At 48.6% G+C, this 27,982-nt stretch overlaps 1 protein-coding gene across 1 annotated transcript in view; it reads right to left on the bottom strand.

Annotated features, from left to right (window-relative positions):
- cnot9 (CCR4-NOT transcription complex subunit 9) overlaps window positions 1–20,261 on the bottom strand; it is a 44,687-nt gene extending 24,426 nt beyond the window's left edge. The window contains exons 1-7 of the mRNA XM_072379259.1: window positions 20,133–20,261; window positions 19,774–19,953; window positions 19,561–19,676; window positions 18,511–18,620; window positions 18,324–18,433; window positions 18,134–18,232; window positions 17,962–18,053 (exon numbers count right to left, since the gene is read on the bottom strand). Of these exons, the coding sequence (XP_072235360.1) occupies window positions 17,962–18,053; window positions 18,134–18,232; window positions 18,324–18,433; window positions 18,511–18,620; window positions 19,561–19,676; window positions 19,774–19,953; window positions 20,133–20,150 (725 nt within the window). The 5' untranslated portion in view covers window positions 20,151–20,261. The remainder of the gene's footprint in view (window positions 1–17,961; window positions 18,054–18,133; window positions 18,233–18,323; window positions 18,434–18,510; window positions 18,621–19,560; window positions 19,677–19,773; window positions 19,954–20,132) is intronic.
- Between the last annotated feature and the right edge of the window lie 7,721 nt (window positions 20,262–27,982).

Here is a 27,982-nt window from a genome sequence, read left to right as displayed (position 1 = left end):
CACAGGGAACACGCAGGGAACACACAGGGAACACGCAGGGAACACACAGGGAACACACAGGGAACACGCAGGGAACACACAGGGAAATCGCAGGGAACACGCAGGAAACACACAGGGAACAAGCAGGGAACACGCAGGGAACACACAGGGAACACACAGGTAACACACAGGGAACACACAGGGAACACATACGTAACACATACGTAACACACGGGTAACACACTGGGAACACACAGGTAACACACAGGGAACACACAGGGAACACACAGGTAACACATACGTAACACACGGGTAACACACTGGGAACACACAGGTAACACACAGGGAACACACAGGGAACACACAGGTAACACACAGGGAACACACAGGGAACACACAGGTAACACATACGTAACACACGGGTAACACACTGGGAACACACAGGTAACACACAGGGAACACAAAGGTAACACACAGGGAACACATACGTAACACGCAGGGAACACACAGGGAACACACAGGGAACACATACGTAACACACAGGGAACACACAGGGAACACGCAGGGAACACGCAGGGAACACAGAGGGAACACACAGGGAACACAGAGGGAACACACAGGGAACACTCAGGGAACACAGAGGGACCACACAGGGAACACGCAGGGAACACGCAGGGAACACATACGTAACACATAGGGAACACACAGGGAACACACAGGTAACACAGAGGGAACACATACGTAACACACAGGGAACACACAGGGAACACACAGGGAACACACAGGGAACACAGAGGGAACACACAGGGAACACAGAGGGAACACACAGGGAACACTCAGGGAACACACAGGGAACACAGAGGGAACACACAGGGAACACGCAGGGAACACACAGGGAACACAGAGGGAACACACAGGGAACACGCAGGGAACACGCAGGGAACACATACGTAACACACAGGGAACACACAGGGAACACACAGGTAACACACAGGTAACACACAGGTAACACACAGGGAACACGCAGGGAACACACAGGGAACACGCAGGGAACACATACGTAACACACAGGGAACACATACGTAACACGCAGGGAACACGCAGGGAACACGCAGGGAACACGCAGGGAACACGCAGGAAACACGCAGGGAACACGCAGGGAACACGCAGGTAACACGCAGGGAACACGCAGGGAACACGCAGGGAACACACAGAGAACACACAGGGAACACACACGTAACACACAGGGAACACACAGGGAACACGCAGGGAACACGCAGGGAACACACAGGTAACACACAGGTAAAACACGGGTAACACAGAGGTAACACACGGGTAACACACAGGGAACACACAGGGAAATCGCAGGGAACACGCAGGGAACACACAGGTAACACACAAGGAACACACAAGGAACACGCAGGGAACACGCAGGGAACACGCAGGGAACACGCAGGGAACACGCAGGTAACACACAGGGAACACACAGGGAACACGCAGGGAACACGCAGGGAACACGCAGGGAACACACAGGTAACACAGGGAACACGCAGGGAACACGCAGGGAACACGCAGGAAACACGCAGGGAACACGCAGGGAACACGCAGGGAACACGCAGGGAACACGCAGGGAACACGCAGGTAACACAGGGAACACGCAGGGAACACGCAGGGAACACACAGAGAACACACAGGGAACACACACGTAACACACAGGGAACACGCAGGGAACACGCAGGGAACACGCAGGGAACACGCAGGGAACACACAGGTAACACACAGGTAACACACGGGTAACACACAGGTAACACACGGGTAACACACAGGGAACACACAGGGAAATCGCAGGGAACACGCAGGGAACACACAGGTAACACACAAGGAACACACAGGGAACACACAGGGAACACACAGGGAACACACAGGTAACACACGGGTAACACACGGGTAACACACGGGTAACACACGGGTAACACACAGGGAACACACAGGGAACACACAGGGAATTCGCAGGGAACACGCAGGGAACACACAGGTAACACACAGGTAACACGAAGGGAACACGCAGGGAAATCGCAGGGAACACAGGTAACACATACGTAACACACAGGGAACACACAGGGAACACACAGGTAACACACAGGGAACACATACGTAACACGCAGGGAACACACAGGTAACACGCAGGGAACACGCAGGGAACACGCAGGGAACACGCAGGGAACACACAGAGAACACACAGGGAACACACACGTAACACACAGGGAACACACAGGGAACACGCAGGGAACACGCAGGGAACACGCAGGGAACACACAGGTAACACACGGGTAAAACACGGGTAACACACAGGTAACACACGGGTAACACACAGGGAACACACAGGGAAATCGCAGGGAACACGCAGGGAACACACAGGTAACACACAAGGAACACACAAGGAACACGCAGGGAACACGCAGGGAACACGCAGGGAACACGCAGGGAACACGCAGGTAACACACAGGGAACACACAGGGAACACGCAGGGAACACGCAGGGAACACGCAGGGAACACGCAGGGAACACACAGGTAACACAGGGAACACGCAGGGAACACGCAGGGAACACGCAGGAAACACGCAGGAAACACGCAGGGAACACGCAGGGAACACGCAGGTAACACAGGGAACACGCAGGGAACACGCAGGGAACACACAGAGAACACACAGGGAACACACACGTAACACACAGGGAACACGCAGGGAACACGCAGGGAAAACACGGGTAACACACAGGTAACACACGGGTAACACACAGGGAACACACAGGGAAATCGCAGGGAACACGCAGGGAACACACAGGTAACACACAAGGAACACACAGGGAACACACAGGGAACACACAGGGAACACACAGGTAACACACGGGTAACACACGGGTAACACACAGGGAACACACAGGGAACACACAGGGAATTCGCAGGGAACACGCAGGGAACACACAGGTAACACGAAGGGAACACGCAGGGAAATCGCAGGGAACACAGGTAACACATACGTAACACACAGGGAACACACGGGTAACACACAGGGAACACATACGTAACACACACGGAACACACGGGTAACACACAGGGAACACACGGGTAACACACGGGTAACACACGGGTAACACACGGGTAACACACAGGTAACACACGGGTAACACACAGGGAACACATACGTAACACACAGGGAACACATACGTAACACACAGGGAACACACGGGTAACACACAGGGAACACATACGTAACACACACGGAACACACGGGTAACACACGGGTAACACACGGGTAACACACGGGTAACACATACGTAACACACAGGGAACACACGGGTAACACACGGGTAACACACAGGGAACACATACGTAACACACAGGGAACACACGGGTAACACACAGGGAACACATACGTAACACACAGGGAACACACGGGTAACACACAGGGAACACATACGTAACACACACGGAACACACAGGTAACACACAGGGAACACATACGTAACACACAGGTAACACACAGGGAACACACAGGGAACACAGGGAACACACAGGGAACACGCAGGGAACACACGGAAATCGCAGGGAACACACGGAAATCGCAGGGAACACGCAGGTAACACACAGGGAACACACAGGGAACACGCAGGGAACACACGGAAATCGCAGGGAACACACGGAAATCGCAGGGAACACGCAGGTAACACACAGGGAACACGCAGGGAACACACAGGGAACACACAGGGAACACATACGTAACACACAGGTAAAACACAGGTAACACACAGGGAACACACAGGGAACACACAGGGAACACATACGTAACACACAGGTAAAACACAGGTAACACACAGGGAACACGCAGGGAACACGCAGGGAACACGCAGGGAACACGCAGGGAACACGCAGGGAACACACAGGGAACACACAGGTAACACACAGGGAACACACAGGGAACACACAGGGAACACACGGAAATCGCAGGGAACACACGGAAATCGCAGGGAACACACAGGGAACACGCAGGGAACACACAGGGAACACACAGGGAACACACGGAAATCGCAGGGAACACACGGAAATCGCAGGGAACACGCAGGTAACACACAGGGAACACACAGGGAACACGCAGGGAACACACAGGGAACACACAGGTAAAACACAGGTAACACACAGGGAACACACAGGGAACACGCAGGGAACACGCAGGGAACACACAGGGAACACACAGGGAACACGCAGGGAACACACAGGGAACACATACGTAACACACAGGGAACACACAGGGAACACACAGGGAACACACAGGTAACACAGAGGGAACACACAGGGAACACGCAAGGAACACGCAGGGAACACACAGGGAACACAGAGGGAACACACAGGGAACACGCAGGGAACACGCAGGGAACACACAGGGAACACATACGTAACACACAGGGAACACACAGGGAACACACAGGGAACACACAGATAACACACAGGGAACACGCAGGTAACATACAGGTAACAAACAGGGAACACGCAGGAAACACACAGGGAACACGCAGGGAACACACAGGGAACACGCAGGGAACACGCAGGGAACACACAGGGAACACATACGTAACACAGGGAACACACAGGGAACACATACGTAACACACAGGGAACACACAGGGAACACATACGTAACACACAGGGAACACACAGGTAACACACAGGGAACACACAGGGAACACACAGGGAACACACAGGGAACACGCAGGTAACACACAGGTAACACACAGGGAACACGCAGGGAACACACAGGGAACACGCAGGGAACACACAGGGAACACATACGTAACACGCAGGGAACACACAGGGAACACATACGTAACACACAGGGAACACACAGGGAACACGCAGGGAACACGCAGGGAACACAGAGGGAACACACAGGGAACACAGAGGGAACACACAGGGAACACTCAGGGAACACAGAGGGAACACACAGGGAACACGCAGGGAACACGCAGGGAACACATACGTAACACATAGGGAACACACAGGGAACACACAGGGAACACACAGGTAACACAGAGGGAACACATACGTAACACACAGGGAACACACAGGGAACACACAGGGAACACACAGGGAACACAGAGGGAACACACAGGGAACACACAGGGAACACACAGGGAACACGCAGGGAACACATACGTAACACACAGGGAACACACAGGGAACACACAGGGAACACACAGGGAACACAGAGGGAACACACAGGGAACACACAGGGAACACAGAGGGAACACGCAGGGAACACACAGGGAACACTCAGGGAACACGCAGGGAACACACAGGGAACACGCAGGGAACACACAGGGAACACAGAGGGAACACACAGGGAACACGCAGGGAACACGCAGGGAACACATACGTAACACACAGGGAACACACAGGGAACACACAGGGAACACACAGGTAACACACAGGTAACACACAGGGAACACGCAGGGAACACACAGGGAACACGCAGGGAACACATACGTAACACACAGGGAACACATACGTAACACGCAGGGAACACGCAGGGAACACGCAGGAAACACGCAGGGAACACGCAGGGAACACGCAGGTAACACGCAGGGAACACGCAGGGAACACGCAGGGAACACACAGAGAACACACAGAGAACACACAGGGAACACACACGTAACACACAGGGAACACGCAGGGAACACGCAGGGAACACGCAGGGAACACACAGGTAACACACAGGTAAAACACGGGTAACACACAGGTAACACACGGGTAACACACAGGGAACACACAGGGAAATCGCAGGGAACACGCAGGGAACACACAGGTAACACACAAGGAACACACAAGGAACACGCAGGGAACACGCAGGGAACACACAGGGAACACGCAGGGAACACGCAGGGAACACGCAGGGAACACGCAGGGAACACACAGGTAACACAGGGAACACGCAGGGAACACGCAGGGAACACGCAGGAAACACGCAGGGAACACGCAGGGAACACAGGGAACACGCAGGGAACACGCAGGGAACACACAGAGAACACACAGGGAACACACACGTAACACACAGGGAACACGCAGGGAACACGCAGGGAACACGCAGGGAACACACAGGTAACACACAGGTAACACACGGGTAACACACGGGTAACACACGGGTAACACACAGGGAACACACAGGGAAATCGCAGGGAACACGCAGGGAACACACAGGTAACACACAAGGAACACACAGGGAACACACAGGGAACACACAGGGAACACGCAGGGAACACACAGGTAACACACAGGTAACACACGGGTAACACACAGGGAACACACAGGGAACACGCAGGGAACACACAGGGAATTCGCAGGGAACACGCAGGGAACACACAGGTAACACACAGGTAACACGAAGGGAACACGCAGGGAAATCGCAGGGAACACAGGTAACACACAAGGAACACACAGGTAACACACAGGGAACACATACGTAACACACAGGTAACACACAGGTAACACACAGGGAACACGCAGGGAACACACAGGTAACACGCAGGGAACACGCAGGGAACACGCAGGGAACACACAGAGAACACACAGGGAACACACACGTAACACACAGGGAACACACAGGGAACACGCAGGGAACACGCAGGGAACACACAGGTAACACATAGGTAAAACACGGGTAACACACAGGTAACACATGGGTAACACACAGGGAACACACAGGGAAATCGCAGGGAACACGCAGGGAACACACAGGTAACACACAAGGAACACACAAGGAACACGCAGGGAACACGCAGGGAACACGCAGGGAACACACAGGTAACACACAGGGAACACACAGGGAACACGCAGGGAACACGCAGGGAACACGCAGGGAACACACAGGTAACACAGGGAACACGCAGGGAACACGCAGGAAACACGCAGGGAACACGCAGGGAACACGCAGGTAACACAGGGAACACGCAGGGAACACACAGAGAACACACAGGGAACACACACGTAACACACAGGGAACACGCAGGGAACACGCAGGGAACACGCAGGGAACACACAGGTAACACACAGGTAACACACGGGTAACACACGGGTAACACACAGGGAACACACAGGGAAATCGCAGGGAACACGCAGGGAACACACAGGTAACACACAAGGAACACACAGGGAACACACAGGGAACACACAGGGAACACACAGGTAACACACGGGTAACACACGGGTAACACACAGGGAACACACAGGGAACACACAGGGAATTCGCAGGGAACACGCAGGGAACACACAGGTAACACACAGGTAACACGAAGGGAACACGCAGGGAAATCGCAGGGAACACAGGTAACACACAAGGAACACACAGGTAACACACAGGGAACACATACGTAACACACAGGTAACACACAGGTAACACACAGGGAACACGCAGGGAAATCGCAGGGAACACACAGGGAACACACAGGGAACACACAGGTAACACACAGGTAACACACAGGGAACACACAGGGAACACATACGTAACACACAGGGAACACACAGGGAACACGCAGGGAACACGCAGGGAACACACAGGGAACACACACGTAACACACAGGGAACACACAGGGAACACACAGTAAACACACAGGTAACACACAGGGAACACACAGGTAACACATACGTAACACACAGGGAACACACAGGTAACACACAGGTAACACACAGGGAACACATACGTAACACACAGGGAACACACAGGGAACACACAGGGAAATCGCAGCGAAAACGCAGGTAACACACAGGGAACACATACGTAACACACAGGGAACACACAGGGAAAACGCAGGTAACACACAGGGAACACATACGTAACACACAGGGAACACACGGGTAACACACAGGTAACACACAGGTAACACACAGGGAACACATACGTAACACACAGGGAACACACAGGTAACACACAGGTAACACACAGGGAACACACAGGGAACACACAGGGAACACACAGGGAAATCGCAGGGAACACGCAGGGAACACATACGTAACACACAGGGAACACACAGGGAACACATACGTAACACACGGGTAACACACAGGGAACACATACGTAACACACAGGGAACACACAGGGAACACACAGGTAACACACAGGTAACACACAGGGAACACATACGTAACACACAGGGAACACACAGGGAACACATACGTAACACACGGGTAACACACAGGGAACACACAGGGAACACACAGGTAACACACAGGGAACACACAGGGAACACACAGGGAACACATACGTAACACACAGGGAACACACAGGGAACACACAGGGAAATCGCAGGGAAATCGCAGGGAACACACAGGGAACACACAGGGAACACACAGGGAACACATACGTAACACACAGGGAACACACAGGTAACACACAGGGAACACACAGGTAACACAAAGGGAACACATACGTAACACATACGTAACACACGGGTAACACACTGGGAACACACAGGTAACACACAGGGAACACACAGGTAACACATACGTAACACACGGGTAACACACTGGGAACACACAGGTAACACACAGGTAACACACAGGGAACACACAGGGAACACACAGGGAACACACAGGTAACACACAGGTAACACACAGGTAACACACAGGGAACACACAGGTAACACACAGGGAACACACAGGTAACACACAGGGAACACATACGTAACACACGGGTAACACACTGGGAACACACAGGTAACACACAGGGAACACACAGGTAACACACAGGGAACACACAGGGAACACATACGTAACACACAGGGAACACACAGGGAACACATACGTAACACATACGTAACACACGGGTAACACACTGGGAACACACAGGTAACACACAGGGAACACACAGGGAACACACAGGGAACACATACGTAACACACATGTAACACACAGGTAACACACAGGGAACACATACGTAACACACAGGGAACACGCAGGGAACACACAGGGAACACGCAGGGAACACACAGGGAACACACAGGGAACACGCAGGGAACACACAGGGAAATCGCAGGGAACACGCAGGAAACACACAGGGAACAAGCAGGGAACACGCAGGGAACACACAGGGAACACACAGGTAACACACAGGGAACACACAGGGAACACATACGTAACACATACGTAACACACGGGTAACACACTGGGAACACACAGGTAACACACAGGGAACACACAGGGAACACACAGGTAACACATACGTAACACACGGGTAACACACTGGGAACACACAGGTAACACACAGGGAACACACAGGGAACACACAGGTAACACACAGGGAACACACAGGGAACACACAGGTAACACATACGTAACACACGGGTAACACACTGGGAACACACAGGTAACACACAGGGAACACAAAGGTAACACACAGGGAACACATACGTAACACACGGGTAACACACTGGGAACACACAGGGAACACACAGGGAACACACATGGAACACACAGGGAACACATACGTAACACACGGGTAACACACAGGCAACACACAGGGAACACACAGGGAACACACAGGGAACACATACGTAACACACAGGGAACACATACGTAACACACAGGGAACACATACGTAACACACAGGGAACACACAGGGAACACACGGAAATCGCAGGGAACACACAGGGAACACATACGTAACACACAGGGAACACACAGGGAACACACAGGTAACACACAGGGAACACACAGGGAACACACAGGGAACACGCAGGGAACACACAGGGAACACATACGTAACACGCAGGGAACACACAGGGAACACATACGTAACACACAGGGAACACACAGGGAACACGCAGGGAACACGCAGGGAACACAGAGGGAACACACAGGGAACACAGAGGGAACACACAGGGAACACTCAGGGAACACAGAGGGAACACACAGGGAACACGCAGGGAACACGCAGGGAACACATACGTAACACATAGGGAACACACAGGGAACACACAGGGAACACACAGGTAACACAGAGGGAACACATACGTAACACACAGGGAACACACAGGGAACACACAGGGAACACACAGGGAACACAGAGGGAACACACAGGGAACACACAGGGAACACACAGGGAACACGCAGGGAACACATACGTAACACACAGGGAACACACAGGGAACACACAGGGAACACACAGGGAACACAGAGGGAACACACAGGGAACACACAGGGAACACAGAGGGAACACGCAGGGAACACACAGGGAACACTCAGGGAACACGCAGGGAACACACAGGGAACACGCAGGGAACACACAGGGAACACAGAGGGAACACACAGGGAACACGCAGGGAACACGCAGGGAACACATACGTAACACACAGGGAACACACAGGGAACACACAGGGAACACACAGGTAACACACAGGTAACACACAGGGAACACGCAGGGAACACACAGGGAACACGCAGGGAACACATACGTAACACACAGGGAACACATACGTAACACGCAGGGAACACGCAGGGAACACGCAGGAAACACGCAGGGAACACGCAGGGAACACACAGGTAACACGCAGGGAACACGCAGGGAACACGCAGGGAACACACAGAGAACACACAGAGAACACACAGGGAACACACACGTAACACACAGGGAACACGCAGGGAACACGCAGGGAACACGCAGGGAACACACAGGTAACACACAGGTAAAACACGGGTAACACACAGGTAACACACGGGTAACACACAGGGAACACACAGGGAAATCGCAGGGAACACGCAGGGAACACACAGGTAACACACAAGGAACACACAAGGAACACGCAGGGAACACGCAGGGAACACACAGGTAACACACAGGGAACACGCAGGGAACACGCAGGGAACACGCAGGGAACACGCAGGGAACACACAGGTAACACAGGGAACACGCAGGGAACACGCAGGGAACACGCAGGAAACACGCAGGGAACACGCAGGGAACACAGGGAACACGCAGGGAACACGCAGGGAACACACAGAGAACACACAGAGAACACACACGTAACACACAGGGAACACGCAGGGAACACGCAGGGAACACGCAGGGAACACACAGGTAACACACAGGTAACACACGGGTAACACACGGGTAACACACGGGTAACACACAGGGAACACACAGGGAAATCGCAGGGAACACGCAGGGAACACACAGGTAACACACAAGGAACACACAGGGAACACACAGGGAACACACAGGGAACACGCAGGGAACACACAGGTAACACACAGGTAACACACGGGTAACACACAGGGAACACACAGGGAACACGCAGGGAACACACAGGGAATTCGCAGGGAACACGCAGGGAACACACAGGTAACACACAGGTAACACGAAGGGAACACGCAGGGAAATCGCAGGGAACACAGGTAACACACAAGGAACACACAGGTAACACACAGGGAACACATACGTAACACACAGGTAACACACAGGTAACACACAGGGAACACGCAGGGAACACACAGGTAACACGCAGGGAACACGCAGGGAACACGCAGGGAACACACAGAGAACACACAGGGAACACACACGTAACACACAGGGAACACACAGGGAACACGCAGGGAACACGCAGGGAACACACAGGTAACACATAGGTAAAACACGGGTAACACACAGGTAACACATGGGTAACACACAGGGAACACACAGGGAAATCGCAGGGAACACGCAGGGAACACACAGGTAACACACAAGGAACACACAAGGAACACGCAGGGAACACGCAGGGAACACGCAGGGAACACACAGGTAACACACAGGGAACACACAGGGAACACGCAGGGAACACGCAGGGAACACGCAGGGAACACACAGGTAACACAGGGAACACGCAGGGAACACGCAGGAAACACGCAGGGAACACGCAGGGAACACGCAGGTAACACAGGGAACACGCAGGGAACACACAGAGAACACACAGGGAACACACACGTAACACACAGGGAACACGCAGGGAACACGCAGGGAACACGCAGGGAACACACAGGTAACACACAGGTAACACACGGGTAACACACGGGTAACACACAGGGAACACACAGGGAAATCGCAGGGAACACGCAGGGAACACACAGGTAACACACAAGGAACACACAGGGAACACACAGGGAACACACAGGGAACACACAGGTAACACACGGGTAACACACGGGTAACACACAGGGAACACACAGGGAACACACAGGGAATTCGCAGGGAACACGCAGGGAACACACAGGTAACACACAGGTAACACGAAGGGAACACGCAGGGAAATCGCAGGGAACACAGGTAACACACAAGGAACACACAGGTAACACACAGGGAACACATACGTAACACACAGGTAACACACAGGTAACACACAGGGAACACGCAGGGAAATCGCAGGGAACACACAGGGAACACACAGGGAACACACAGGTAACACACAGGTAACACACAGGGAACACACAGGGAACACATACGTAACACACAGGGAACACACAGGGAACACGCAGGGAACACGCAGGGAACACACAGGGAACACACACGTAACACACAGGGAACACACAGGGAACACACAGTAAACACACAGGTAACACACAGGGAACACACAGGTAACACATACGTAACACACAGGGAACACACAGGTAACACACAGGTAACACACAGGGAACACATACGTAACACACAGGGAACACACAGGGAACACACAGGGAAATCGCAGCGAAAACGCAGGTAACACACAGGGAACACATACGTAACACACAGGGAACACACAGGGAAAACGCAGGTAACACACAGGGAACACATACGTAACACACAGGGAACACACGGGTAACACACAGGTAACACACAGGTAACACACAGGGAACACATACGTAACACACAGGGAACACACAGGTAACACACAGGTAACACACAGGGAACACACAGGGAACACACAGGGAACACACAGGGAAATCGCAGGGAACACGCAGGGAACACATACGTAACACACAGGGAACACACAGGGAACACATACGTAACACACGGGTAACACACAGGGAACACATACGTAACACACAGGGAACACACAGGGAACACACAGGTAACACACAGGTAACACACAGGGAACACATACGTAACACACAGGGAACACACAGGGAACACATACGTAACACACGGGTAACACACAGGGAACACACAGGGAACACACAGGTAACACACAGGGAACACACAGGGAACACACAGGGAACACATACGTAACACACAGGGAACACACAGGGAACACACAGGGAAATCGCAGGGAAATCGCAGGGAACACACAGGGAACACACAGGGAACACACAGGGAACACATACGTAACACACAGGGAACACACAGGTAACACACAGGGAACACACAGGTAACACAAAGGGAACACATACGTAACACATACGTAACACACGGGTAACACACTGGGAACACACAGGTAACACACAGGGAACACACAGGTAACACATACGTAACACACGGGTAACACACTGGGAACACACAGGTAACACACAGGTAACACACAGGGAACACACAGGGAACACACAGGGAACACACAGGTAACACACAGGTAACACACAGGTAACACACAGGGAACACACAGGTAACACACAGGGAACACACAGGTAACACACAGGGAACACATACGTAACACACGGGTAACACACTGGGAACACACAGGTAACACACAGGGAACACACAGGTAACACACAGGGAACACACAGGGAACACATACGTAACACACAGGGAACACACAGGGAACACATACGTAACACATACGTAACACACGGGTAACACACTGGGAACACACAGGTAACACACAGGGAACACACAGGGAACACACAGGGAACACATACGTAACACACATGTAACACACAGGTAACACACAGGGAACACATACGTAACACACAGGGAACACGCAGGGAACACACAGGGAACACGCAGGGAACACACAGGGAACACACAGGGAACACGCAGGGAACACACAGGGAAATCGCAGGGAACACGCAGGAAACACACAGGGAACAAGCAGGGAACACGCAGGGAACACACAGGGAACACACAGGTAACACACAGGGAACACACAGGGAACACATACGTAACACATACGTAACACACGGGTAACACACTGGGAACACACAGGTAACACACAGGGAACACACAGGGAACACACAGGTAACACATACGTAACACACGGGTAACACACTGGGAACACACAGGTAACACACAGGGAACACACAGGGAACACACAGGTAACACACAGGGAACACACAGGGAACACACAGGTAACACATACGTAACACACGGGTAACACACTGGGAACACACAGGTAACACACAGGGAACACAAAGGTAACACACAGGGAACACATACGTAACACACGGGTAACACACTGGGAACACACAGGGAACACACAGGGAACACACATGGAACACACAGGGAACACATACGTAACACACGGGTAACACACAGGCAACACACAGGGAACACACAGGGAACACACAGGGAACACATACGTAACACACAGGGAACACATACGTAACACACAGGGAACACATACGTAACACACAGGGAACACACAGGGAACACACGGAAATCGCAGGGAACACACAGGGAACACATACGTAACACACAGGGAACACACAGGGAACACACAGGTAACACACAGGGAACACACAGGGAACACACAGGTAACACACAGGGAACACACAGGGAACACACAGGTAACACATACGTAACACACGGGTAACACACTGGGAACACACAGGTAACACACAGGGAACACAAAGGTAACACACAGGGAACACATACGTAACACACGGGTAACACACTGGGAACACACAGGGAACACACAGGGAACACACATGGAACACACAGGGAACACATACGTAACACACGGGTAACACACAGGCAACATACAGGGAACACACAGGGAACACACAGGGAACACATACGTAACACACAGGGAACACATACGTAACACACAGGGAACACATACGTAACACACAGGGAACACACAGGGAACACACGGAAATCGCAGGGAACACACAGGGAACACATACGTAACACACAGGGAACACACAGGGAACACACAGGTAACACACAGGTAACACACAGGGAACACATACGTAACACACAGGGAACACGCAGGGAAATCGCAGGGAACACGCAGGGAACACACAGGGAACACACAGGGAACACACAGGGAACACACAGGGAACACACAGGGAACACATACGTAACACACGGGTAACACACGGGTAACACACTGGGAACACACAGGGAACACATACGTAACACACATGTAACACACAGGGAACACACAGGGAACACACAGGGAACACACATGGAACACACAGGGAACACATACGTAACACACGGGTAACACACGGGTAACACACAGGGAACACACAGGGAACACACAGGTAACACACAGGGAACACACAGGGAACACACAGGTAACACACAGGGAACACACAGGTAACACATACGTAACACACGGGTAACACACTGGGAACACACAGGTAACACACAGGGAACACAAAGGTAACACACAGGGAACACATACGTAACACACAGGGAACACATACGTAACACACAGGGAACACACAGGGAACACACAGGGAACACATACGTAACACACGGGTAACACACGGGTAACACACTGGGAACACACAGGGAACACATACGTAACACACATGTAACACACAGGGAACACACAGGGAACACACAGGGAACACACATGGAACACACAGGGAACACATACGTAACACACGGGTAACACACGGGTAACACACAGGGAACACACAGGTAACACACAGGGAACACACAGGGAACACACAGGTAACACATACGTAACACACGGGTAACACACTGGGAACACACAGGTAACACACAGGGAACACAAAGGTAACACACAGGGAACACATACGTAACACACGGGTAACACACTGGGAACACACAGGGAACACACAGGGAACACACAGGGAACACACAGGGAACACATACGTAACACACAGGGAACACATACGTAACACACAGGGAACACATACGTAACACACAGGGAACACACAGGGAACACACGGAAATCGCAGGGAACACACAGGGAACACATACGTAACACACAGGGAACACACAGGGAACACACAGGGAACACACAGGTAACACACAGGTAACACACAGGGAACACATACGTAACACACAGGGAACACACAGGGAACACACAGGTAACACACAGGGAACACGCAGGGAAATCGCAGGGAACACGCAGGGAACACACAGGGAACACACAGGTAACACACAGGGAACACACAGGGAACACACAGGGAACACACAGGGAACACATACGTAACACACGGGTAACACACTGGGAACACACAGGGAACACATACGTAACACACATGTAACACACAGGGAACACACAGGGAACACACAGGGAACACACATGGAACACACAGGGAACACATACGTAACACACGGGTAACACACGGGTAACACACAGGGAACACACAGGGAACACACAGGTAACACACAGGGAACACACAGGGAACACACAGGGAACACACAGGTAACACACGGGTAACACACTGGGAACACACAGGTAACACACAGGGAACACAAAGGTAACACACAGGGAACACATACGTAACACACAGGGAACACATACGTAACACACAGGGAACACACAGGGAACACACAGGGAACACACAGGGAACACACAGGGAACACATACGTAACACACGGGTAACACACAGGCAACACACAGGGAACACACAGGGAACACACACGTAACACACAGGGAACACATACGTAACACACAGGGAACACACAGGGAACACACGGAAATCGCAGGGAACACGCAGGTAACACACAGGGAACACACGGAAATCGCAGGGAACACGCAGGTAACACACAGGGAACACATACGTAACACACAGGGAACACACAGGGAACACACAGGGAACACACAGATAACACACAGGTAACACACAGGGAACACATACGTAACACACAGGGAACACACAGGTAACACACAGGGAACACGCAGGGAAATCGCAGGGAACACGCAGGGAACACACAGGGAACACACAGGTAACACACAGGGAACACACAGGGAACACACAGGGAACACACAGGGAACACATACGTAACACACGGGTAACACACGGGTAACACACAGGGAACACACAGGGAACACACTGGGAACACACAGGGAACACATACGTAACACACATGTAACACACAGGGAACACACAGGGAACACACAGGGAACACACATGGAACACACAGGGAACACATACGTAACACACGGGTAACACACAGGGAACACACAGGGAACACACTGGGAACACACAGGGAACACATACGTAACACACATGTAACACACAGGGAACACACAGGGAACACACAGGGAACACACAGGGAACACACAGGGAACACATACGTAACACACAGGGAACACACAGGGAACACACAGATAACACACAGGGAACACACAGGGAACACACGGGGAACACACAGGGAACACACAGGGAACACACAGGGAACACATATGTAACACACAGGGAACACACGGGTAACACACAGGGAACACACAGGGAACACACAGGTATGCACAGATCCAAACATCTGATCAGGACATGACCTCTTTAAACTGTGGTTCCTATGGATTTAATAGCTCTGGGTGATGGAAGCCATTTGAACAATGATTTGATTCATTCAGTTGAACACAAAGTTATTTCCCCAGTTAACCTAACATACATGGATTTGATGGTGGGAGGAAGCCAGAGTACCTCGAGAGAAATTACAAACATGTCTGTCACATAACAATGGAATATGCTCCAGGTTTCTTCAATTGGTGATCCACCAGATTGGTAAAGTGTGACAGATAGCATGCAGTCTGAGGCTGAGGGCGGTTCCCACGGCTTACATACCTGGAATTGTCAGACAGTCGTAAGTAACATCGCACAACATGCTTTAGCAGGCGTGCAGATGGCTCTTTGGAGAGCTGCAGGACCATTTTGCCCTGAAACACAACAAGAAACAGTGAGGAACAGCGACCAATACATACACCTGATTAACACTGACTGAGTAGAATCAACTCACAAGAATCATAGCCACATGAGAGAAGCGCTCATAAGTTTGACAGATGTATGCCAGCCCCGTGTCATCCAGGAGAATCTTCTGTAAGATGAAGGTAGCAACCTGGAAAACAATTCCAAATCCTTCACATTTCTCCTGAGACTCATCCGCATTAAAACCTGCATGTGTGCACAAACACCAACAGCATCAGTACCGTTTTGGAGAGTTCGCTTCCAGACTCCATGATGCGAAGGCACAAAGGAATTATCTCTGTGGTCAGAAGGAAGTTGATCACTTCCTGCTCGTCAGTTTTCACCAGAGCACCTGCAGAGGGTCACAGACAAGGAAGACATTAACATGACACAGTAAACTTTGCACGTAGCAGCCTGAAGATTCCTTACCGATCACTCCCAGGCTGGTGAGGCGGAGGTATTCAAACGGCCGTGTTTTGCTCACGGTGTGCAGAAATGGGTAGAGGAAGAGTGGGATGTGTGCAGCCAGGAACGCTGACCTGTGTAGAACAGAACTCCAGTCTGAGCTTCAGAGCACCACCCTGAAGGTGAAGCTGTCACCATGTTTACCAGGTTACAACAGCAGAGGCCTTCATTTCAAACCACACACACACACAGGACACATGTGAAAGTCCAGCAGCTGCTGTGCATGGGCCTGCATGTTCAAACAGCCACTGCTTTCCATTACTGCAGGGGTTCTCAACTGTCACTGCCACCAAACCAGAAAAAGCTTTGACTGAACCACAAAGCAGAGCATTGAGACTAATACATTAAGTTTTCGGACATTTGGTCTCTGCGTTGCTCCAACAACCAGGGATGTTATGTTGAATTATCATTTTCGAACAATAGACTTCAACACAAGTGATGCACATTAGAGAGAGCTCAGCATGATCGCAGTGAGCACATCCAACACATGTATGTCAGGGCTGTCACAGACCGATGAGGCCAGAAAAGTGACAGAACTTTAATGTTAAACCAGATGAAAATAACTGGATGATAAACATCCACCATCTGCAGATCAAACACAATCATAAATAACAAGAAATGTACAAGAACCGACAGCAGGTCACCTGCAGAGAGAGCTGCAGAGTTACTGAAGCATCTGGAAACAAACTGCAGGAAGGCCAAGAAAAACAGTCCGATGGTTGGTCCAACATCAACCAGCACCGACTGTTTTCTACAGCTTTAAATCATTTCAACAGCAAGAGAAAGCAGGGCCCTGCTGGTTTGTTCTGTCAGAAGCTTTTTACTCTCACAGTCGATCTGACTGAGGGTCAGCAGCTTGGTTCTGAGGAGAAGAAGCAGGAATGGAGCTGAGTGTGGATGGAAGCAGAGTTCTGCTCACAGAGGAGGGGAAGAAACACTCGGATTTCACTCAAATCTGTGAACAAAGACACGAGCCCATTTCTGAGAGGCACATGTGAGAACACCTTGTGTTACCTTGTCTCTGGGTGGGAGGCGACACACTGCAGCAGTGCCAGGGCGTTACACACTCTGTTGGACTGGTGTGCTGTCAGGGTGGGGGGGTTGATTGATGGGTAGATGTTGACAATTTCCTGGAAGTGACAGTGTTGTAATGACACAGTGAAAAGAAACTGAGGTGCTTGAGTAAATGTTTTCCATAAGGCCGAGCAGAGGCTCTCCCTGACAGACCTGCAGCAGGGCTGCTATGGTCCCATATGAGTGCCACAGCATCGTAGCCAGGTCCGGGACAGACTCCCTCTTCTTGCTGAGCTCCAGCAGGGCGTTCTCCCTGGTGTCTGGGCAGGACAACTGGTTGATCCACAGGTAGGTCTTCTCTCTGTCGACCTGCGCCAGCGTTGTGGTTACAGCCTGAAACAGCGAGGGGACCCCGTTACAACTCGGACTGGACTCTAAGGTGACCAGCTGCAGACAGCCTTTTCAGCTGCTTTATTCATTAGGTGTCCGTGGTTTGTGTGTTTAACAGGAACTGTGGTGAAAGACGGCCAGCTACGGCTCCGTTCCATCAGAGAAACCCCGCTGTTTCTTACCGCTCCTGTCGCCAGCATCTTCGGCTCCGAACGTTCCAGCCTCCCGGCGAGCTGCCGCTGAAGATCAAACTCTGCTGTTTGGCTACATCTGTCACCTCTGATCTGTCTACCGGAAGACCTGCAACACTTCCGGATCATACCTTTCAAATTAAAAGCACCACATATTAAAGCTCACTGCAGTTTTTCTTTCGTTTTTTTGTGCTTCTTTACATTTCAGCTATAGTCATACAAAATTGAGTTGTCAATTTTATCGAAGAAGAGACATATAAATAGGTTTTAGGAACAAAAATGTAAAAAAGGAAGTAACATAAATAAACTAGAAAATTTCTGAAGAAATTTTGATGGGTGCCCAGCTGCTGCCCGTCTTCTGCCCGTCCACACAGACACACAGATGAGAGCTGAGAGCTACTAGTTGCCAGATATTTCAAATCCAGTCTGAAAAATGAGATTTTGGGTTGTTCTGGTGAAATCTGCCCGCTTTAGACACATAAGGCCCAGTTGATCTGTTCAAAATAATGGAAAACATATGAGTCAGCGGCTGGCATGAACCTATTATCACAACTGATGTGTTGAAAGTAATGGAAACATGAGTTAGTGCGTGCTATCGCACGCATTTGTCTCGTCAGCAGCTGGCACGAACCTGTTAATCTGTTCAGATTAATGGAAAACATATGAGTTAGTGCGCGCTATCGCGCGCATTTGTCTCATCAGGGGCTGGCATGAACCTATTAATCTGTTCAGATTAATGAAAAACATGAGTTAGTGCGCGCTGTCGCGCGCATTTGTCTCATCAGGGTCTGGCCTGAACCTATTAATCTGTTCAGATTAATGAAAAACATGAGTTAGTGCGTGCTATCGCGCGCATTTGTCTCATCAGGGTCTGGCATGAACCTATTAATCTGTTGAGATTAATGAAAAACATGAGTTAGTGCGCGCTATCGCGCGCATTTGTCTCATCAGGGTCTGGCCTGAACCTATTAATCTGTTCAGATTAATGGAAAACATGAGTTAGTGCGCGCTATCGCGCGCATTTGTCTCATCAGGGGCTGGCATGAACCTATTAATCTGTTCAGATTAATGAAAAACAAGAGTTAGTGCGCGCTATCGCGCGCATTTGTCTCATCAGGGTCTGGCCTGAACCTATTAATCTGTTCAGATTAATGAAAAACAAGAGTTAGTGCGCGCTATCGCGTGCATTTGTCTCATCAGGGGCTGGCATGAACCTGTTAATATGTTCTGAATAATGGAAAACATGAGTGAACACAGGCTGGCATAAAGCTTTTACAATAGGGCCGCCATGTTGTTTCAAAAGGCCTGAAATGTCTTTTTGAAAGGAGCTGGAGCTTTTAGAAAGAAAAGTAGCTGAATGGATTAGTTGAACATGCTCAAAAAGCTGAATATAGTGGAAATTTATCAGAAATCAAGTGATTAATAGTTAAAATGGCTTCAGTGTAATATACAGCAGGGAGTGGAAGAGTGATGTCATCAGTGATAGCAATGTTTGTCAACAGCTGCAGCTCTCTCCCTGTATAACCTGCAGAAATTGCATTTTGGATACTATGACCTCCTGTGAGAAAACCGGAAGAGCGAGGAAAATAATTTGAAGACCGTAAGAAGCAGAAGGCTTGGAGGAACGCAGCAACGTAGTTTTTATTTCAATGGAGTGAAAAAAATTTAAACGGCAGCAGGTTGAACACAGTTGAACCTGTCTCTGGTGTTCCACCAAATTTACATTGGAGTTAGTGAGAGAAATTGAAAGGTTTCTCTCGCTTCAAGGCTCATAGCTGAACTTCTGTAAATGTGAGCTATTTAGTAGTTACATCAGCTGAAAGAGGACAAGTGTACCTACATTTTAAGGTATAATTTGTTTGTCTGAGTTAAACAGCATGAAAGTTAGAGCCATTTGCTTGAATATCAGAAAAAGTTAAAATGATCAGTCTGCCACTCTAATCTTCTCATTCATAAAAATCAAGGAGCAAAAATGTTCATGTTTTTTTAAACTGTCATTTTTCAGAATTGGCTTAATATTTGAAAAAGCTGTATAATCACATAATAGCTGAATGTCTTGTGAACAATTTAAACTTTGAATGATGTCTCTGTGATACCGTATGGCTGAGTTACTGCCCTCTAAATTAGGACAGTTTGGGGCTCGTTGAGTCTGGCCTCCTAATTAGTTGCTGTGGGCAACAGCTGCACGTGCCCACTGACAAATCTGCACCTCACTTTGTCCCCTTAAAATCATGGGGTTTTCATATTGAGGCAGAAATCTGGAACAAAACGCTCGCTGTTCGAAAAGTAGAAGTCGTATCCGAATAATTCTTACACCGTGAGCGCCAGAAGGGACGGGGGAAGCCAGCGGTGTCATTTTTATTCTTCTAACCCCCGTGGCTCCTTTATTATGGCAGTTTTAAAATTATTTTTCCGACTGATTTCAGGCCTCGCCCGTTTTATAATGGGATTTAATGTTCCCTCTCTGCGCTCAGAGGGGATTTGTGAGAAATCTGTGAGGCCCAGCTCAATGACAGTCACATTGGGTGAAAGACAACTAAAATACCTACGTTTTGATGTATAATTTATCCAGATCAGGCAGATATTTTGGACGTGAGAGGCATTTGTTTGAAAAATATTTTTTAAAAGATTTTTAGAGTGAGAGGTAGAGTGGAGAGGCACAAAATGAGCTCCTCTGGACACCTAAAACGTAAACTGCCGTTGTGTCAAAGCCATATAAGCTATTAACAAGCCCTTTACACCAGTTAAAGCTGAGTCTTTCCTGTCACACACAAACTTTGAATGATGTGTGTGTGACCTTGTATGGCTGAGTTCAGAGGCCTCCAAGGGGAAGCAGTTTTGGGCTCTTCGAGCCCAAAACTGCCTCGTTAAGGCCTTCTCCATTCATTTTCCCATTGACAATTTGCCCGCTTTTTCCCATTTATCCGCTATTCCGGTCGAGTAATGAGAGAGAAAAATACAAGCACACCTCTCCCCATCGGCGCGCACGCAGCCATGTATTTTTTATTTTAGTCGGACCTTCGCTGTGGGACGAGTAGCGCGCCGAAAAACGGGCGGAAACGGAAGAATAATAAGTATGAGCAATAGTAATATGTGTGCCCTGCCTATGGCATGGGGCACCCATAATAAAAATTCAAAATATAGGTCTGATTCCAAAGCATGATTTATTTAATTTAAAATGTTATTCCATTCATAAATATAAGAACAGTTTGATTATTAAAGGTGACTAATTCTGTAAGTACCCATTCTTCCTGTTCCTGGGAGCATATATCAGGGCGTCTGAAGTCACCAACAGGTCCCAACTCCCCAAAAACACAACCCTGGTACTTATTTAGTTCCCCTGTTTGAAAGTTCCTCATTTAACGAGCCGTTCTGATTTTCATCTCTAAATTACATCACTCCCTAACTTGACTCCGCCTCCTCTGCTAAGCCCCGCCTCCCCTGCTAAGCCCCGCCCACTCACAGCCACCCTGCTGGACGGATGAAGCCAGCTTCTGGTGGAAATGTTCTGCTGTCAGCTGCACTGAGGAGCATGCATCTTCCATCCAGCAGCAGCCTCAGAGGATATAAGAGCCCAGTGGATAAACTATATCTGAGGCTAATGTTCCAGCAGAGTTAGCTAAAGACTGTGAATGTGCAGCAAACACTTTTCATCCCACTGTTTTAACAACTTGGTCCAGTTCAACGCTGGACTGAAGGAAGAAATTTTGCTTCAGGGAGAAATTGTCTAGTTATATAGTTACTCTAGATGGTATTTCCTTGGCTTCTAGTTCTACAGTGAGGAACCTTGGAGTTATTTTTGACCAGTATTTATCATTTGACGCACATATAAAACTGGTTTCTAGGACTGCCTTCTTTCACCTTCGTAATATTGCTAAAATCAGAAACATCCTGTCTCAGGGTGATGCAGAGAAACTAGTTCATGCATTTGTTACTTCAAGATTGGACTACTGTAATTCCTTATTATTGGGCTGTCCCACATATTCTCTGGAAAGCCTCCAGCTGATCCAAAACCCTGCAGCCAGAGTTCTGATGAGAACTAACAGGAGAGATCATGTTTCTCCAGTTTTAGCTTCTCTTCATTGGCTCCCTGTTAAATTCAGAATAGAATTTAAGATTCTTCTCCTCACATATAAAGTTCTTAATGACCGAGCTCCATCATATCTTAAAGATCTCATTGTACAATATTTTCCTAACAGAGCACTTCGCTCCCAAACTGCAGGTTTACTTGTTGTTCCCAGAGTTTCTAAAAGTAGAATGGGAGGCAGAGCCTTCAGTTATCAGGCCCCTCTCTGTGGAATAAACTGCCAGTAAATGTCCGGGAAGCAGACACCCTTTCCACTTTTAAGATTAGGCTTAAAACTTTCCTTTTTGATAAAGTTTATAGTTAGGGACGGCTCAGGTAATCCTGAAACATCCCATAGTTAAGCTGCTATAGGCTTAGACTGCTGGGGGACCTCATCTGTCACACCTTTCCTCACTTTGCTCTCTTTTTCCCCCTGTTTAATTTCACAAATGATTTTATGTCCATGTGACATTATTGTGGTTATTAACTTGTGTTTCCCTGTTCCAGCAGGTGTCCTTTGAATGGTGTTATGGTGTTTTTCCCCCCTCTTTTCCCTCTTTTCTGTCTTTTCAAACCCCAGCTGGTCGAGGCGGATGACCACCCTTCCTGGTTCTGGTTCTGCCAGAGGTTTCTTCCTGGTTCTGGTTCTGTCAGAGGTTTCTTCCTGGTTCTGCTTCTGCCAGAGGTTTCTTCCTGGTTCTGCCAGAGGTTTCTTCCTGGTTCTGGTTCTGCCAGAGGTTTCTTCCTGGTTCTGCTTCTGACAGAGGTTTCTTCCTGGTTCTGCCAGAGGTTTCTTCCTGGTTCTGGTTCTGCCAGAGGTTTCTTCCTGTTAAAGGGAGTCGTTCCTTTCCACAGTCCCTCAGGCTCAGGACGGGAGATTGGACTGAAGACAAGTTTCGGTGCAATCTGTTGGTGTCCTTAGCTAGGATATTATTTTTTTAATTGGCTCTATATGAATTAATTGGATTATGATTACAATGAATTGAATTCCAATTGGCTTGAATTGGACTATATTACTTAAGTGCCTTGAGATGACAATTGTTGTAATCTGGCGCTATATAAATAAAATTGAATTGAATTGAATTGAATTGAATTGAATTGAATTGAAGGAACTGAGCCACAAAGAGGATTAGTTCCAACTCTCAGAGCCTGAACTTCACAGCAGGGAAATGGAAGTAATAGAAGTACATTGAATGCCGTGTACCGCTCTCAGTGTGTCGGCATGTTTCTGATAAAGATGTAGGTCTCCAAGTACAACTGTTTAATGAGGTTAACACATAGAAAATGTTTAAACGCAGTAATTAACCAGAACACATGCATTACTATGAGTTACGCTGTGCACATCTCCGGTTTGGTCCATTACTGCTGATGATAAAGCATTGTTTGCTAGCATCTGCTGCTAACTTACAGCTAACTGCTAACGTACAGCTGACTGCTAACTTACAGCTAACTGCTAACATATAGCTAACTGCTAACTTACAGCTAACTGCTAACATATAGCTAACTGCTAACTTACAGCTAACTGCTAACATATAGCTAACTGCTAACTTACAGCTAACTGCTAACATACAGCTGACTGCTAACTTACAGCTAACTGCTAACATACAGCTGACTGCTAACTTACAGCTAACTGCTAACATATAGCTAACTGCTAACTTACAGCTAACTGCTAACTTACAGATAACTGCTAACTTACAGCTAACTGCTAACATATAGCTAACTGCTAACTTACAGCTGACTGCTAACTTACAGCTAACTGCTAACATATAGCTAACTGCTAACTTACAGCTAACTGCTAACTTACAGATAACTGCTAACTTACAGCTAACTGCTAACATATAGCTAACTGCTAACTTACAGCTAATTGCTAACATACAGCTGACTGCTAACTTACAGCTAACTGCTAACATATAGCTGACTGCTAACTTACAGCTAACTTACAGCTAACTGCTAACCTGTTTCCCTCTGGGATCCATAGAGTAACTATCTGTATCTATATCTGGAGCTGGAGTGTTTCTGGTCTGACTGCAGGAACAGCTTCATTATCTCTGTGTTACTGCATTAAATCACACAGCAGCTGTCCAGGTGTTGATGACAGGTAAGTATGCAAACTAACTGAAACTAGTCACAGCCATACATCTCTATAAGAACCCAGAAAATTGTGTCAGATTATTAAAAAAGGGCATAATGTGACATGTTTAAGAAACAACATCCGTGGATTAAATGTTTGACCATAAGAGTAATCCCCTTCTCCTATCTACCATTATATAACCAAATTCAATATAACTTCATTCTAATATGGGTGCTAAGCAGTCCTTCCAGAAAACCAAGCAACCCAGAAGCATCGCCCAAAACATTTTCGTATAATTCCAGTCCCAAAACAGATGTTTCAAAGTTTTGAATTCATTCCAAGGATAAATGTCATTAATCATTTCAAAATGAGTTTCTTTTGCTTTGGGTTGAACAGGAAGAGTTGGACCTGGTTCTGATTCTAGCTCTGATCTCTTCAGGATAACCTTTAAAGAGATTTTTCCTTTTGATGCTGAAGGATGTAAGTGTGTCCCTTATAAATTTGTGCATTTCTCTTCCATAAAATACTATAAAAAACTATATTAAGCAACGGCTTCTGTGATATCTCCAAATCATAGTACTATACCTTTCACCATTCCCACCGTTGCTTGTGGGATTACCTTTTAATAACCACTGAAAAGGTTTTTTAGTGCCTTATAATATTTCCCAATAGATGTATTACACACAAGAAAGTTCCCTTCTGAATCCATCACATGAACACCTGACCTTTCTCCACCCAGTCACAATAATAAAAGGATTTTCTTTTAAACCATATACATCTGTTATTCCATACAGGGTAACTGTGCTTATAGACCATCTTCTAATATAACAAAACTTGGTGAGGAAGTCCTTCTCAGATTTCATTATGTCCCCTTTTCTAAGATAGTCATTTTTGTTTTTCCAAATAAAATGAAAAGTTAATTGATTAAAGGGTTTAATCCATTTGTCAGGAATGGCCAGTGAAAATACTGGGTATATAACTCTTTGCAAAGCTTAAAAATAGACAAATCCCTCTGTAACCAAGTACTGAGTCCAGACTTGCTTTTCCTCACAGTAGACACAATATTATGTTCCCTACTGGCTGTGCAGTCCTTTCAAATATCCACACCTAGACATCAACTTCATTTTTAACTGGGATTGTACCGCTGCTGTAAAGGGTTCGGGTTACAGATGAGGTGAACCAAACCAAGGCATGAAATTAAATCTGGAAACTACACACTGTCAAAGCTTCAAAGGTAAATATTTTGGGAGTGATTATTGAAAGAATAGAAACATATTATTCTCATATGTTGTACAAACTTGTAGCTATAATGTGAGTAAGTTCTACATGAATAAGATGTGACACCATGACTCGTGAAAGTAAATGAAACCTGTCAATGGGGTTTTGGATGAACAATATTTATTTCAACAAATTTACCACAGTTCTTTGTGTTAGATGGTCTTCATACAAAGACTCAGTGTTCATTTTGTACTTCATGGATGGCGCCTTTAAAAAAGATTTGTGGTGGCAAACTCAACTTTGACTTTCAACACAACTGAACTTAACTGAACCGCCAGAATTCAGTCATACTTGGTGAACCCCCGATGGGAAATGATACTGTTTCAGTTTGAATCAACAAAACCTACTCTTAATTAAAGGAAAAATAAGAACAAATGGTCATAAGAAGAAGTCATGATGCATGTTATTATGATTGGCAATATGTGC

Source organism: Leuresthes tenuis, unplaced genomic scaffold, assembly GCF_036924035.1.
Source record: "Leuresthes tenuis unplaced genomic scaffold, fLeuTen1.0.hap1 SCAF_1, whole genome shotgun sequence".
Lineage (NCBI taxonomy): Eukaryota > Metazoa > Chordata > Actinopteri > Atheriniformes > Atherinopsidae > Leuresthes > Leuresthes tenuis.
Note: the sequence above shows the minus strand (reverse complement) of the source record. Positions and strands in the feature narration are given on the sequence as shown.